A 13,891-nucleotide genomic window follows, 5' to 3' on the forward strand; every position below is an offset into this window, starting at 1 on the left:
ACCCTGTATATTTCGTGTGCTTATCATGAAATTTAATTTACTAACCTTTCACTCTGTTCGCTCCACAATAATATCAATCTATTCCAGAGGTATTCTAAATTCATACCTATATGCGATTACAACTGTCCGTTGTTGGAAATCCGAATAGCCAATGCCTCTATATAGTCGTGTAAAATTTGAATACCTGCATGGTGTGTGCGTAGGCGTAGATTTGCTATTAATCAGTTTTTATCTGTCAGGTCTTAGTCGACTGCGGCCCCATACTACCCAAATCTGTAGTAAATCTGAGTTCAACTGTATTCCTCTCGTAGCTTTCTGCTGTTCAGTGGCGAGAGAAGATGCGACTGTTTTTGGAGGGTACTGTAAATCCACGCTTTCCTTAGTAGGTTCAAGCTGTCTGTAACTTGAAGAAAAGTTTAAAGTTGAAGACCGTGAGCAGAACAGCAAACCATTTCGTGGAGAAATTGGATATGCTTGTTGTCACTCTTGTAGCTTTTTTCCAATTCTGAACAAAATAGCATAGCTCTGACAGTTCGTAAAGGTTGGACTTTCATGACGTAATTTGGCGGAGACTGCCGAGTGTTTGCGGAGCAAAATACATAAAATCAGCCTTATTATATCGCGATCTTAAGTGCCACATTACTCAGATTAATGTGCCCCTTTGTATCTACACGTCTGAGACAACAACATAAATTTATAACGACATACAACACAAATAAAAACAGTTTACCTCAAGCAGTGGTATAGTGCATTTCATGCAATAGTAGCTAAATATATTTACATGTATATCAACGGCCGGCTCTAGACGTATGAGCTGCACTGCGTGTGGTCCTTGTAGTAGCCCAAAGAGGACTTCAAATTAGACCGTAACTTCCGATCACACTTTCACGGTATACAGTGCATGCGCCGCTCTCTACATTCGCTTCACATCACCGCCACCACTTGCAAAATTGTTTACAGAAGTCTTGAACAACGCCGAGGTCATTGGGGTCACGGTAGTGAGGCAGGAAGTGATGTCAGAAAATTCAAAAACTCTGTCTCAACCTTTGTTTGTAAAAGTACGTCATACACATGCACTGTATCTGATGTACGCATAACATGCTTACGTGTGACGATTTGACAGTTATCACTTTCTCGTCACAGTTCTGGTTTTACTATATATGTTGTGGTCCTTTGTATATATGTAAACATACACATAAATGAAATATCCGTAGGTGTTAATTTAGGCATTTTCAAATCATACCCTATTTCAGCCAAGACCATCATATCAGCCAGAAAGCCGGAGGCTACAGGGCTGATACTATTTTGTTAACTTTAACAGAAAGTCTGCTATTTGAGTCAGGCTATAATGTAGTTCGCTGTTGTAGCGGATTATTATGTCAAATATAGAAAACATATTTCGTTAATTCAACCATAGAGACTGTATTAGACTCAGCATGGTAGAATACATTCTAGCAACTTCTGATGGCCGAGGATTGATGTGTGGTGCGATATGGGAATGCCCTCATTATAACCTTTCTTATCTGATCTTTACCGATATGCCACAGGTTAGTCATACGATGTGGACAAAAATGGACAGGCGAAGTAATTCTAGTAACTTGCGACTTTACAGATGTTATTTCAAAGGCAAACTGGATATTTACATAGATCATTTAAACGCAGGTTCGAGTGAAAACAACACACGATGGTCACATCTATCAGTCGAGTTAATAATTCAGGAACAGCAGTAAAATACCTATGCTAAGTGCGGGGGGAATTTTTCCAGATCTATCAAGCGTTCTTTCTTACACATATATGATCATAACGGATACAATCCGATGTGCACTAAGTAAGTTGCTATTACTGCAGTCGTCTCGGTTTTTCGATTTACCACACTGTGAAGTGACATGTCAGTAGACGTCTATTTCTTAATCTTTCGTTTCTATTTTATCGGGCGCCGGGCTAAGAGAGCACCAACTGCCACAACTCACAGAAATTGTGCCTCCGAAATCTCTTGATAACGATTCCGCCCGATGCTGTGTAGCACCGAGTACCAGTACGGTAAAGGCCCTTTTGTCATCATTCAGGGTCAATCGGAATTTATTACTTTTGATCCAGACCCAAGATACGTGCCTTAAGTCTTCAACAATTTCTTCAAGATGTTATTTTATTAACATTCGTTTTGAAAGAAATAGATATCCTTGTAGCACCTTTACAAGTTTTTTCTGGGTTTATAATTTAATTTGCGAAAGTAAAAATGTCTTCACTACGGAGCTTGAAGTGATTTTTAGTACAAGAAAATATTGACTTCGTATCACGTCAAGGGAAACAACTCTTAGTCGATGAAAACGGTCTGCACCCCACAGCCCAACTTCTCCAGCCAGAGATGTAGGCCTATCCAGGCTCTAAATACAGACAGTATTTTTCTTTGCTCATACACATGCACAAAACAGTTGCATCCGTCTACATATGTCTGCTTACTTTAGATACATACATGTAAAATAAACGTTTATTATAAACATGTGCAAGATTCTTTTATACAATCATGTTGAAATGCGTACATTTGCAACTAAATAAATAATGTACATGTGCGTGGGCTACAAAAGTTTTGCACATATGTGCAAAGAATTGTATATCTTGAAAGAACCGAAACTTTCAGAGACATACACAGGTTGGCAAATAATTGTACACCTACAGACAAAAAAATTTGGACCTACAGTTCTATGTATATACAATCCTTTTGCACGTATGTATAGGTCTAATTTGAGAATAAATGTCGAAACGACTTGCCGTCCATGGCTTGCAAGCTGCCAAAGATCGATGTTTTTACACATGTGCGTATTTCAGTTAGTTAGACTGACATACAAACCCAGCCCCACCGGTTTTTCTCATACATGTTTAGGCCTTTAGTTTTAATGTGACCGACAGGTGATGACAACACAACATTTTGCGTAAATGTAGTCCAATAAATTGCAGTTAACATCGCTGTATTTTTGTTTACCTAATTCTGCTTAAGCCATAATGCTAAGGCACGTGTACGTTACTAGTTTTAACCAGGCATATTTGCCTTATGAACAGTCGGAATAAAACACGGACAGGTAAATTGATATAGGCCTACACGCACGTGTGACCATCTGCTATCTCACCGTCATGAGTGCTCTGTCGGGTTTTACTCTCTGTTCTGTAATCTATATTATATACTCCTTTCCATTCTGTTCTCCTGGATAAACCGGGGACCTCTGTGGCTCAGTTGGTTAGCGCGGCGTAATGACCCAGGAGTCTCACCAATGCGATCGTTGTGAGTTCAAGTCCAGCTCATGTTGGCATCATCTCCGGCCATACGTGGGAAGGTTTGTCAACAACCTGCGGATGATCGTGGGTTTCCCCCGGGCTCTGCCCGGTTTCCACCCACCATAATGCTGGTCGCCGTCGTGTAAGTGAAATATTCTTGAGTACGGCGTAGAACACCAATCATATAAATAAACTTACAAGCCATAAATCTGAAGTCGTACTAGTTTTACCAATCGGCAGCGTAATAATGCATATAAAGCTTGAGGTTGTGAGGTTGGGATTACTTTACCTCGGGACAACCGGAGAGAGTGTGCTGAAGTACGAAAACTGTGGTACTGGAGAGATTCATTCATTTAAACGCTATACACTGTGATTTTGCAAGAGGACACTGGGGGGAAAAGTACATCAGACTATGCTACATTATGCATAAACTTAGTTTAAAACATGTGCTGTTGTGAGAATACATTATTCATCAAAGTTTTTCCCTTTTTTGTTTTTTTTTTAAATCTTCTGGAGATTTTCACCATTCCAGTTCATAAAAACAGGTGATTTATTTAATTGTTGTTTAACGTCATACTCAAGAATGTTTCACTTATCAGATGGCAATCCTTTCTTTCTTTTTTTTAATTTATTTATTTATTTATTTGATTGGTGTTTTACACCATACTCAAGAATATTTCACTTATACAACGATGACCAGCATTATGGTGGAAGGAAGCCGGGCAGAGCCCGGGGGAAACCCTCGGCTAATCCGCAGGTTCCAGGCAGGCCTTGCCTTGTATGTTTTTTTTTTTTGATTAAGGTCTAATATATAAAGGCTTATTCAGCTGATGTATGTACTCTAAATTTTATCATTCATTAATCAGTGTCACAAAAAACTAGCATTTTCTGTTCATGTTACCTACACGGGTTTTTCCATCAAATAACGAAGAGGCAAGGCTGTGTTACAGTGGATAAGTCCGCATCATCACGTGCGATGTCCTAGCAGTCAGTTTTATTGATGGAGGAAACCAGAGTACCTGGAACAAACCATCAACCCTTGGCAGGTTACTGACGAACCTTCCCACATGTGGGATATGGATGCTCACAGCATATTGAAGGAAGACAAATGGTCCTCAACAAACATTAGCAAACTGCGACGTGAGCGATGCTGACCACTTATTGTCAAGGACAACCAAATCAAGTAGTGAAAGAGCAGAATCTACAAATTTCTACAAATGTCCAAGGCTGGATTTGAACCTCCCATCTCCTGAGTATTACTTTTCCTTTTGGCCCTGAAGCAAACGTGCAGTCATCAAATTTGAATGCCGGATTTGTCATATACATTCAGTCTGGGAAAGAATACACAAAGCAAGTGTTGGGTATAAACAATTTTATACAAATCATGCATATTCAGGTACTAACCTATTTTTTCTAATTTTTGGGACACCTGGTTTGCTCATTTAGCAAATGTACATGTAATTGTAGCAGGAATAATGAGTTTCTTTTTTCTCCCGTGGTTAGACCATCTAATGAACAATATACTCATATCTTTACTTTTCCAAAAGGCTGGTAAAGAAATGTAATACTGTACTTTCAACACTACAAATTTCTGTCCCTCAAAAAAGAAGAACTGGGGTAGTTTATCCCCGCACTGTGATTCCCTGGCTCAGGAATAACTCATGATAGGAGTTAAGTTATACTCATTATTAAGACTCATTTCAGACAAAATCACATCACTCAGTACAAGCCATGCATGACCTCCAGAAAGGTTCAACACTAACCACACCTTCAAGATTTCTTGCGGATGGACAGTGAGAGAGACGGACGTGACAACACTCCCTCTGCCAAAACTGACCACGAGGTAAAACAGTTGATTTCAACTTCAAAATAACTGCCAGCAGTTTACAAAAACCTTAACAATTCATCAAAATATAAAATTACATCTGTTACGTTCCTTACCTTACGTGGCCAAGCATGAAGGCTCAAATGAATGTCAAATAAGAAAACACTATGACAGTAATGCACTGCACTAATTTGCCATGATCGGAAAAATTAAGCTTTGGAAAACATCTGTTTAACAACAGATGCTAACACACATAACAACGAATAGCTTTATTCAACTGCCAACGTACACAGACAATGTAAAATTCAACACATTCAACCTGCATGTATAAATTGTAACAATATTTACAAAAACAGGCAACATGGAGAAAAAGCTTGACAAAAATGAAAAATAATCAAGTAGGTTTGAACCCCACACTACCAGATATCATATACAATGCATCTAGTGCTGAAAACCACCACAGCGCCTTGATCAAGTTAGGCCTTGGCGATTACAGCACCTGGTTAAGTATTTACGTTTCACGTTGCTGGACACATGGTGTGCAATCAGCCCACTCTAGTGTCACATCTGGTTTCCCTAGGCTCAGTTCAGTTTTTACAGCGGGCACGGACAGGGTGCATGTAGCTGACAGGAAATGATATGAAATTTTGGTCGAAATAGTTAGAAGGAATAAACAGTGAGTTGTGAGTTGTTTTCTTTAAAAAAGATCCTCAGTCCAAGCCATGGCGTACGGCTTGTAGTTACTTCTCTGCGCGGCTTCCTAAAGCCTATCTCTTCCTCAAGGGCATGTAAGATTTAGCACTGAATAGGAAGTGGAAGCTGCGAATTTCTTAAACGGTTGAATTTGGCCCGATAAGAGTAACATGTTTTGGGCTTGTCATGACTCTAGGGTAGATCTGTGGATAGACATTTTTCGTATATTTTGTCATGGCTTCGAACTTCTATTCCTGATAGCACCGAGGTATGGAGGAATTGCCATGATATATCGTGAACAGGGCTGGATATACGTGCAAACATTGAAAATTGTCCGTTGATAGCTGTGGAGAGGAGGGAGAGTTGTCCGTTTCTCGGTTTGAGTGACAGGCGGCCGATCTATGTTGTAGGTTACCTGCAGCACCTGCATAGTAATACACAGTAACCTCCAAAGTCTATGTTAAATGCACAAGCTTACATTTCTATTTCTGAAGTAGGGTGGTGTCATTTAAATATTTCTAGCCAGAAAACTATAGATCATAGCTCAAATCCATGTGCATGTGCCAGAAACTACATGCCTTGGGCTACAATTTGGTGCAAGTCTCAGATTTATAGCTTCCAAAGTTCTTGAAATTACCTGACTGAAAAAAGTTTTTGACCATATCTCAAAAAGTTACAAAGATAGGCAAAATCTGAAAGCAAACTTAGACATTTTCTACGACGTCATAAGTTCGACCAATGGCGAGCTTCGAAAGTTTTCAGTGCATGTCTAAGATTCTTTCAAACTTCTTCTAACTGGGATCATTCTACAAGTACATCAAATTTCAAAAGAATCCATTCATTGGTTCCTGAGAAGAAGATTTTTACAGATTTTGATTAAAATCCAAGATGGCCACCAAGTCACATGACCAAAATTATTCAAAAACAGCCATAATTTGCCTCGTAATCGTGTTCCTAAAATCACCAAATGTCAACACCATCCAATAAAAACTTTTCTTTTTACAGCTCTTAAAGCTTTCAAAAAGCTTTCAAAAAATAAAAGAAAACTAATTAAAATAACGACTTCAATAGGTGTCCCAGCACAGAGTGCTGTGCCACCTAATTACAACAAAACCCTGGTCCATTCATAAATGGAATGGATCCATTTCTCATAAATCAACAACACATTCAGACCATATCTGTGACAAATATCAAAAGGCCTTGATTATGCACAGCCCTACTGTGGATATGTATCACATATTTATACCTCTGTATAAAACTTTTCACGTTCTGTAAGGCAGGTCAGAAGTTGGCGGTCACGTGATCACCCATTCATGTCGAAAACAAAATGGCAGTGCAATGTTACAGCATTGGGGAAGAGGTCACTTTTTGCCACTTCGCTAGCTAGAGTCAGGCCTAGTTGTACAAAATAACATCACGAAAGCTCTGCAGAAATACTCAGACTATCTTGAAAGCTGAAATTTATGCAAATCCAATGGATACAAAATTGCTGACAGTGATTCACAAAAAGGCTGTTCCCTATGCAATAATTTTGGGAGGACCGTTTTCTTCACCCAAGCTATTTGTTACTAAGGAGATCACATAGTCTCTAGCTTCTGATCCATCAATGATTAAGTATCATTTGAGCTTCATATCGCGATCTTTACAAATGTTGTCATTTTACTTGCAATTACCTTGTACACATGCTTATCACAATGGTCCCATATCACCACTAGATTGTTTCTTACAACATGATTTCTCATAGGCGTGATAACATAAACATTTGTATGTAGTATGTACATCAAGTGGGGCTCATACGTTAGGGGAGGTAACTCTGTCATGAAGAGTAAGTAAACATTTGTACGTAGTATGCACTTCAAGTAGGACTCATACGTTAGGGGAGGTATCTTTGTCATGAAGAGTAAGCTGGAAGTCCAAATTCCTCAGGTTTGAAATCCCCCAAAGAGGAGATAATTAATGTGGCTTTGTTGGCGACTTGTGATGTATCCGTGCGAGGATCCGGCACCCAAACACACTGCATGCCTGCTGCATGAGCTGACACTACGCCATTACCTGAGTCCTCAAAAACCAGAACCTGAAAAACAAACGGAACATGGAGTGATTTACATGTTTTCTCTCAGAATCTTCTCTGTATTGTGTTACCTCATGTCCAGTGTAGACTTTCAAATACTCCCGACAACAGCAGAAAAAACAAAAGATCAAAATAATGACATCACCCGTTCTGACTGGTTGCATGGTTTCTGTTTAACACTTCTTAGGGGAGTAGCAACATGTTTTGAATCGAAGACAATTTAGCACATTGTAAAGTAGATAAGTATGTATTGCCTACATTCAGTTCAGACAGAACAAAGATTTCCAGGAATACGGAAACTTTACTTTTTCTTATTTTCTTAATTTTTTTTTCTTTTTTTTTTTTTTTAGTTAAAATGAAGACAGCAGTGAACACTGTTTGGCAGACCCTATGACATTTATTACTCTATCTGCTGCCAAAATTTGTTCATTAAAGTGCTTTTTTACCCTGCAATAACAAAAATATATAAAGATGATTACGTGACAGCAATTATATTGTGTTTCACCGGCAAACTGACACTTAAAAATTCAAACCGGACATAAAAAGAAAACTGAATATCAAACTTTTTAATTTGTCTAACATAGATATTTAGATGATTTTTCAGTTTTTCAAGGTTTTCTGATCAAGTAGACATGTCATGAAGAGGAACATTTACTGGTACAGTCAACATATCCTACAAATTAGATGATCTGTCAGCCTGTTTTCATTTTTATACCGACGTTAAACCCCAAGCGCTCACTCAATCACTTATTTTTATACCGACATTAAACCCCAAGCACTCACTCAATCACTCATTTTTATACCGACGTTAAACCCCTAGCTCTCACTCACTCAATCACTCACTCATTTTTATACCAACATTAACCCCAAGTGCTCACGCACTCACTCAATCAATCAATCACTCACTCATTTTTATACCCTCCTCCAACAAGATTCATTCTGCATGTAAACAAAAATATAAATTGGTGTGGATTAATACTAAAAAACCCCCAAAAAACAGAATGAATGAAAGTCTTCCAAACTGAACCACAATATGTTGGTTAGTTCCTTATACACATATTTAACGTCAGAAAATGGGAAGTACTTTTTACCTTTTCTGGAGAAGGAGAATCGTCAAACCTTTTGGCAGCGACTAAAAAACATTCTGGGTGGGGCTTCCCATGATGCACCTCAGGGTCATCACTGATAAGAACAGTATGGTGAAATAAACTAAAGAATTCTTTATGGTTCGTTGTTTTCAAGTCATACTTCCATTTGTTTGAACCTGTTGCTATGGCAATTGGTACATTATGCTTGTGTAGATGTCTGACCAGTTTATCCGCACCTATTTAACAAAAGATGGTATTTATAATAATAAAGCAGAGAGCCACAAATTTTAAAAAGCTAGTAAATTTAGAAATTATAAGGTGTCATTTTCAAAGCATATCACTTGTAAGGAAAACTCTTAATTCTCTCTTTGGCACAAATGAATGACTTTCTAAACAGGAACGAAGCAACAACTAAACATCCAAATAGTGGAATGCAATGATACAACTGTATAGGTTTTTCAAAGGCACAAAAAGTTCTAATGTCCCTAAAAATGTAAAAATTTTACTTACTTCAAAAAATAATCATCATGGCCCTTCTTATTATCATTGTACACATAGGTAGGTATTTTGATTTGTATCTGGTTTAATCCTCATACGCCAATTATGACTTACCCAGGAACACGCCCTCGGAAGTCAGTTTTATCCTGCCCTGAATGGGTGGGCTGCCCTGATTTAATAATTGTCTGGTACAGCCCACTGGAGACAAACCAATTACAAAATGGCTGCCACTTTCACTCTCCTTGGTTTTTCACTGGACTACATTAATCTCAATCTCAAAATGCATTAATTTTCTTCAAACTGTAAACCTCATCTTCATTTAGTGAAAAACTCGTTACCCTGTTTTATTAAAACTGTGGGCTTTGTCTTGAAATATCTGAGAGAAAACCCTAGCACCACGATCAGGAAACTGTAAAAGACTTGTAAAACTGACATTTGATCTTTGCTCCTGAGCTTACATCTTAACATGACATTTTCCAATGAAGGTCTCAGGCAGCAGTAAGTATAAAAATAAGAAATTTCCAGGTAAGTCACAACTTAAGCATAAACTGAAAATAATTAAGGCTAAGTCTAATTAAACTCTTTGACAGCTTCATGATCCTGGGGACTGGTGTTTTTAAAGGAATAAGCCATACAAACCTGGCAACAGTTCTGCTCTTGGAAACACCTCAGCAAAGTGGGATTTACACATTTTTATAAACTCATCTACTGTAATGGGCAATTGTAGACTATCTGTGAATACAACCAAAAAGACAATTGTAGACAAATTCCAACCAAACTCAATTAGACCAAGCTGTACTGGAGTTGACATTGCAGGTAACTGTGTGGAATCCACACAGAGGTCAGGCCTTATGCCTTAAAAAGAAAAGAGACCACCTAGAAAGAGGAAATACTCGCCATCTAAAGGTCATTTTGTGCTAGCTGGTTTCAGATGTAGTTTTCATGATCTTTTTTTAGGAGGTTTCACAATGAATAAAACACAAATAAATAGGTTCTATTGGTCGGCCTATAGTGGACTTTTGGGAGCAAATTGAACCAGCCCAAGCACAACAATGTGACCGATTGTTTTTGATTGCTGAGCATGTTCTGATCACCTTACATCTACAATATTTCTTCCAATTTTTGGAACACCTGGTTTGCAAATTTTGGCCGCAGCACAAGTAATTCTATCAGGAATATATACGGTTTCTCTTTTACCACATGAATGGTTAGTCCATCTAATGAACAACACATATTTTTACTTTCCCAAAACTCTGGGTGAGAAATAAAATTTTGTGCTTTCATTAATACTAATACCAGTCCTAAACATTAGAAGACTGAATAGACATGTGGTACTAAATCTATATCTGCATCTAATGTGGAAATATAACAGAGTCTGTTCAGCTTTTATGGGTGTAGAAATTCAGAGTTCCCATGGTAAATAATCTGCCTTTGCTAACTTAATGACAAACTTTCTATTGGTGCAAGACAAATAGCCTTTGATGAACAACAAAAGCCCAGCAATATTAATGGTTTAATGTCAATAAGGCTCCACCAACAGTGAAAACAGGTGAATTGAAAAATTCCTTGTCTTAGGCCAGGATTTGAACTCATACCCCATGAGCAAACATACATGTACTCAAATTTATCTAGTAGCCAGGCGCATTTAACATACCTATAATGATATGACTGCCTTCTCTCTCACTGCGACCCATGCATTTCTCCTTGATGTCGTAGCTGTAGTCCTTGCCATATTGGGATGTTACTGCCTGAGTGGCAATCGTGTATAGATTCTCTGTGTCTGAATCAAGGAAAACAATTTCAAAAATTCAAACACATGTCTGAAATATGTTTAATAAGGTTATATTTAACATCCAGTAGCAAGATACTAAGTGATAAGGTGAAAGAGATATATCTATAGGGCTGCTGCTGCTGCTATAGGGCATCACTTCCAGATGTCACCAGATAATGTACATGTATTTTGACAATTTATCCATCTGCAGATCTTATTTTTTTTTAATAATAGAATAAAACAACATATTCTCCACACATCATTATCATGATTTGTTAAAAACAACTTGTATCTGGCTACTGTATTCAGTTGTTGAAGAGTGAAAAGACAATATGATTTGCTTCAATTTTCAAACAGCTGGTCAAACCACATGTTGTACTAAGTACAGTCATTGGTCGACTATCCCAGCACAAAAGGATGAGGGTCCAGGGGCCGCCTAGGCGCTGGAAGCTTTGGGATGCTAGAGAGCTGGAGATACCCTCCCTAAAAACGTTTCACAAAGTGTCTTTTCTTCACATGGATCCATGGTAGTTTTATGTGCTTAACGGTCTACAATGCACATGTGCATGCATAGGCCTTCATTTTGTTGGTCGCCATTAAATTGGTTCGATTTTACTTTTGTTTCATTTTGTTTTTTCATGGTAAGTAGTATGATTCCGGCCATACTGGCCGTATTGCCATCAATGCCACTGAAGTATATGTTAACATCTAAAAAGCAGGGAATTACACAATTCATCATATACCCATCAGTCAGTATACAGCTGAAAAGCCAAATAAAACTTTTAACTATGGTACTAGGCCACCTCTATAAGGTTATCCCAGGAGCTTGAATGCAAGTTCAAAATCTGTTTGGCTGATCCAGCATCCTTCTGTAATTAACCATAATGTAAACTACACTTTAGGGAACACAATGTAAAGTGCATGATAGTTAAGCAAGGAAATACAATACTTTCTCCTAAGAGACATGTACACTTAATTAAGGGAAGTAATGTACCAGTGACCTGACAATCACTGTATGTGCACTGGAATCAAATAACCACAGAAAGCAAGTACCTTTTGCAGTTTATGTGTTTTACATGGGTGAGAAAATATTTATTCCATATGGTTCATTAGTTGTTCTAAAAATTTTATCTGATCATTAAAAATAATTTTCAAATCTTCAAAAATATAAGTAACCAAACAATTAAATTATTACTGATATAAACCGAACCTTCTGAAAGATTTTTAGATATTAAAAACTGCCTTAACTCGCCTTTTCAATCTTCTTCAATGTTGTGTTTTGTACAGCATCGAAAGAGCCATGGCATAATAATCCCACAAGGTATAGAATGGGGACATCATTTGATCTACCGTAAATCAGTACGGTGTAAATCGACCGACTCTAGTTGCAGCTAGTGCGGCAGGCCTACCTATCACTGGCCTCGACAGTAGCCAATGCCTGTCAAGTGTTGTTGTTGTTGAGAACGTAAACAACTGAGTCGCTTTTCAGTTGGACGAAATGACGATCTACACAGAAAAATACAACTGGCGTTGGCTAATACTTACCTAAAAGTAATCCATCCATATCAAAAACAACATGGGTAATCGGATTGTAGCGTGTCATCGTGCAAAACAGAAAGCCGCAGTGTCTTAGCTCCCCAGTTCCAGTCTGTAAATGAATGCAACCCACGTGTTAACCGCTTTAAATACCCAGTCAAATTTAGCCCCAGGGCTTTCGAATTGACTGCTGGTGCAACTACTCTTTAAATTTCATCATTCATTAATCACTAGCCGTGTCGTTCACGCAAACTGACTTTTAATATGGTAATTCAGCATTGATGGTGTTTTTCAACGTTGTTTTCTGCATTTCCAATAATTCGAGACCACGGACATCGGGGCATCTGCCCCTTTACCTCACGCCCACACTCTTAACTCGTTCGTGAACACACGTCGGTGAAAACTGCGCCTAAATTACATAGGAGGTATACTTGTTTGTTGTTTGTTTGTTTTTTTGTTTGTTTTTTGTTTTGTTTTGTTTTTTTCTTTCTTTTTTTTTATTCGTCTTGGAGATAATAATATTTTTATGTATAGCATGTATTTACTTCATACATGTGCATAATCTGATACATTCTTGGTGTACCTGGGATTAAGAAAGACGTCAATCTTACTCCTTCAGGATTGACTGGCCTCTTTGTTGCGTTCAGTTCAAACACGCGTTTCGACCAATGAAGCTCCAAAACGGACTTTTAGCCGATGTGGCCAGTCAGAGGGCACCTCGCCCGGAGTCAGCTTTTGCCTGGTCATCCAGGGTTGACCTGTACAGGAAGGGCATCAATCCTATGAAACAGCGGGGGCCGCCGGCAGACGTCTTCCTCTCCACATAGCATGAACATCTTCATACCTGAATATGAATACGTCATTTCGAGCAATTCTCTTGTTATTAATCGGATATTGATTAATAGCAGACAGTGCCTGGGAAACAGAAACGCCTGACAGACCTAGGCCTATAACACGTCCCACTGAACATCCTGTAGGCTAATTGTTATACCAGAAACCAGTCTTTAACAAGTGTAGGTAGGTGAAGACAATATCTACCCGGGCTCGCGTGTTTGTTGGAAACACCTTGTGCATTTTAATAATAAAAAAAACCTGAGGGGAAGTTTTTTTTATAGATTTTTACGGATATTTTCATGTCA

The 13,891-nt window shown here is 38.3% G+C and overlaps 1 protein-coding gene and 1 non-coding gene across 2 annotated transcripts; both read right to left on the bottom strand.

The window, feature by feature from the left end:
* Positions 1 to 1,929: 1,929 nt before the first annotated feature.
* On the bottom strand, positions 1,930 to 2,055 carry LOC135479903 (U11 spliceosomal RNA). Its single transcript, XR_010445889.1, has one exon. It is a non-coding gene; the product is annotated as a U11 spliceosomal RNA (small nuclear RNA).
* A 2,579-nt stretch (positions 2,056 to 4,634) lies between these two features.
* LOC135479176 (pseudouridine-5'-phosphatase-like) lies at positions 4,635 to 12,869 on the bottom strand. The gene is made up of 5 exons (XM_064758950.1): positions 12,762 to 12,869; positions 11,100 to 11,225; positions 10,085 to 10,177; positions 8,951 to 9,183; positions 4,635 to 7,862 (listed from the first exon to the last, which is right to left on the bottom strand). Exons 1-5 carry the CDS (start codon positions 12,817 to 12,819, stop codon positions 7,680 to 7,682), a joined length of 693 nt encoding a protein of 230 aa, XP_064615020.1. The 5' UTR covers positions 12,820 to 12,869; the 3' UTR covers positions 4,635 to 7,679.
* Between the last annotated feature and the right edge of the window lie 1,022 nt (positions 12,870 to 13,891).

The sequence above is a fragment of the Liolophura sinensis genome, chromosome 12 (genome assembly GCF_032854445.1).
Source record: "Liolophura sinensis isolate JHLJ2023 chromosome 12, CUHK_Ljap_v2, whole genome shotgun sequence".
Lineage (NCBI taxonomy): Eukaryota > Metazoa > Mollusca > Polyplacophora > Chitonida > Chitonidae > Liolophura > Liolophura sinensis.

Excerpts from the sequence above, each read along its gene's own strand:
- LOC135479176 (XM_064758950.1), bottom strand. The coding sequence starts at position 12,819 with ATGACACGCTACAATCCGATTACCCATGTTGTTTTTGATATGGATGGA. Across the intron at positions 10,178-11,099 it reads AGGCAGTCATATCATTATAG|ATAGTCTACAATTGCCCATT; the intron begins GTATGTTAAATG and ends TTGTATTCACAG. Across the intron at positions 7,863-8,950 it reads ATTCTCCTTCTCCAGAAAAG|GTTCTGGTTTTTGAGGACTC; the intron begins GTAAAAAGTACT and ends TTTGTTTTTCAG.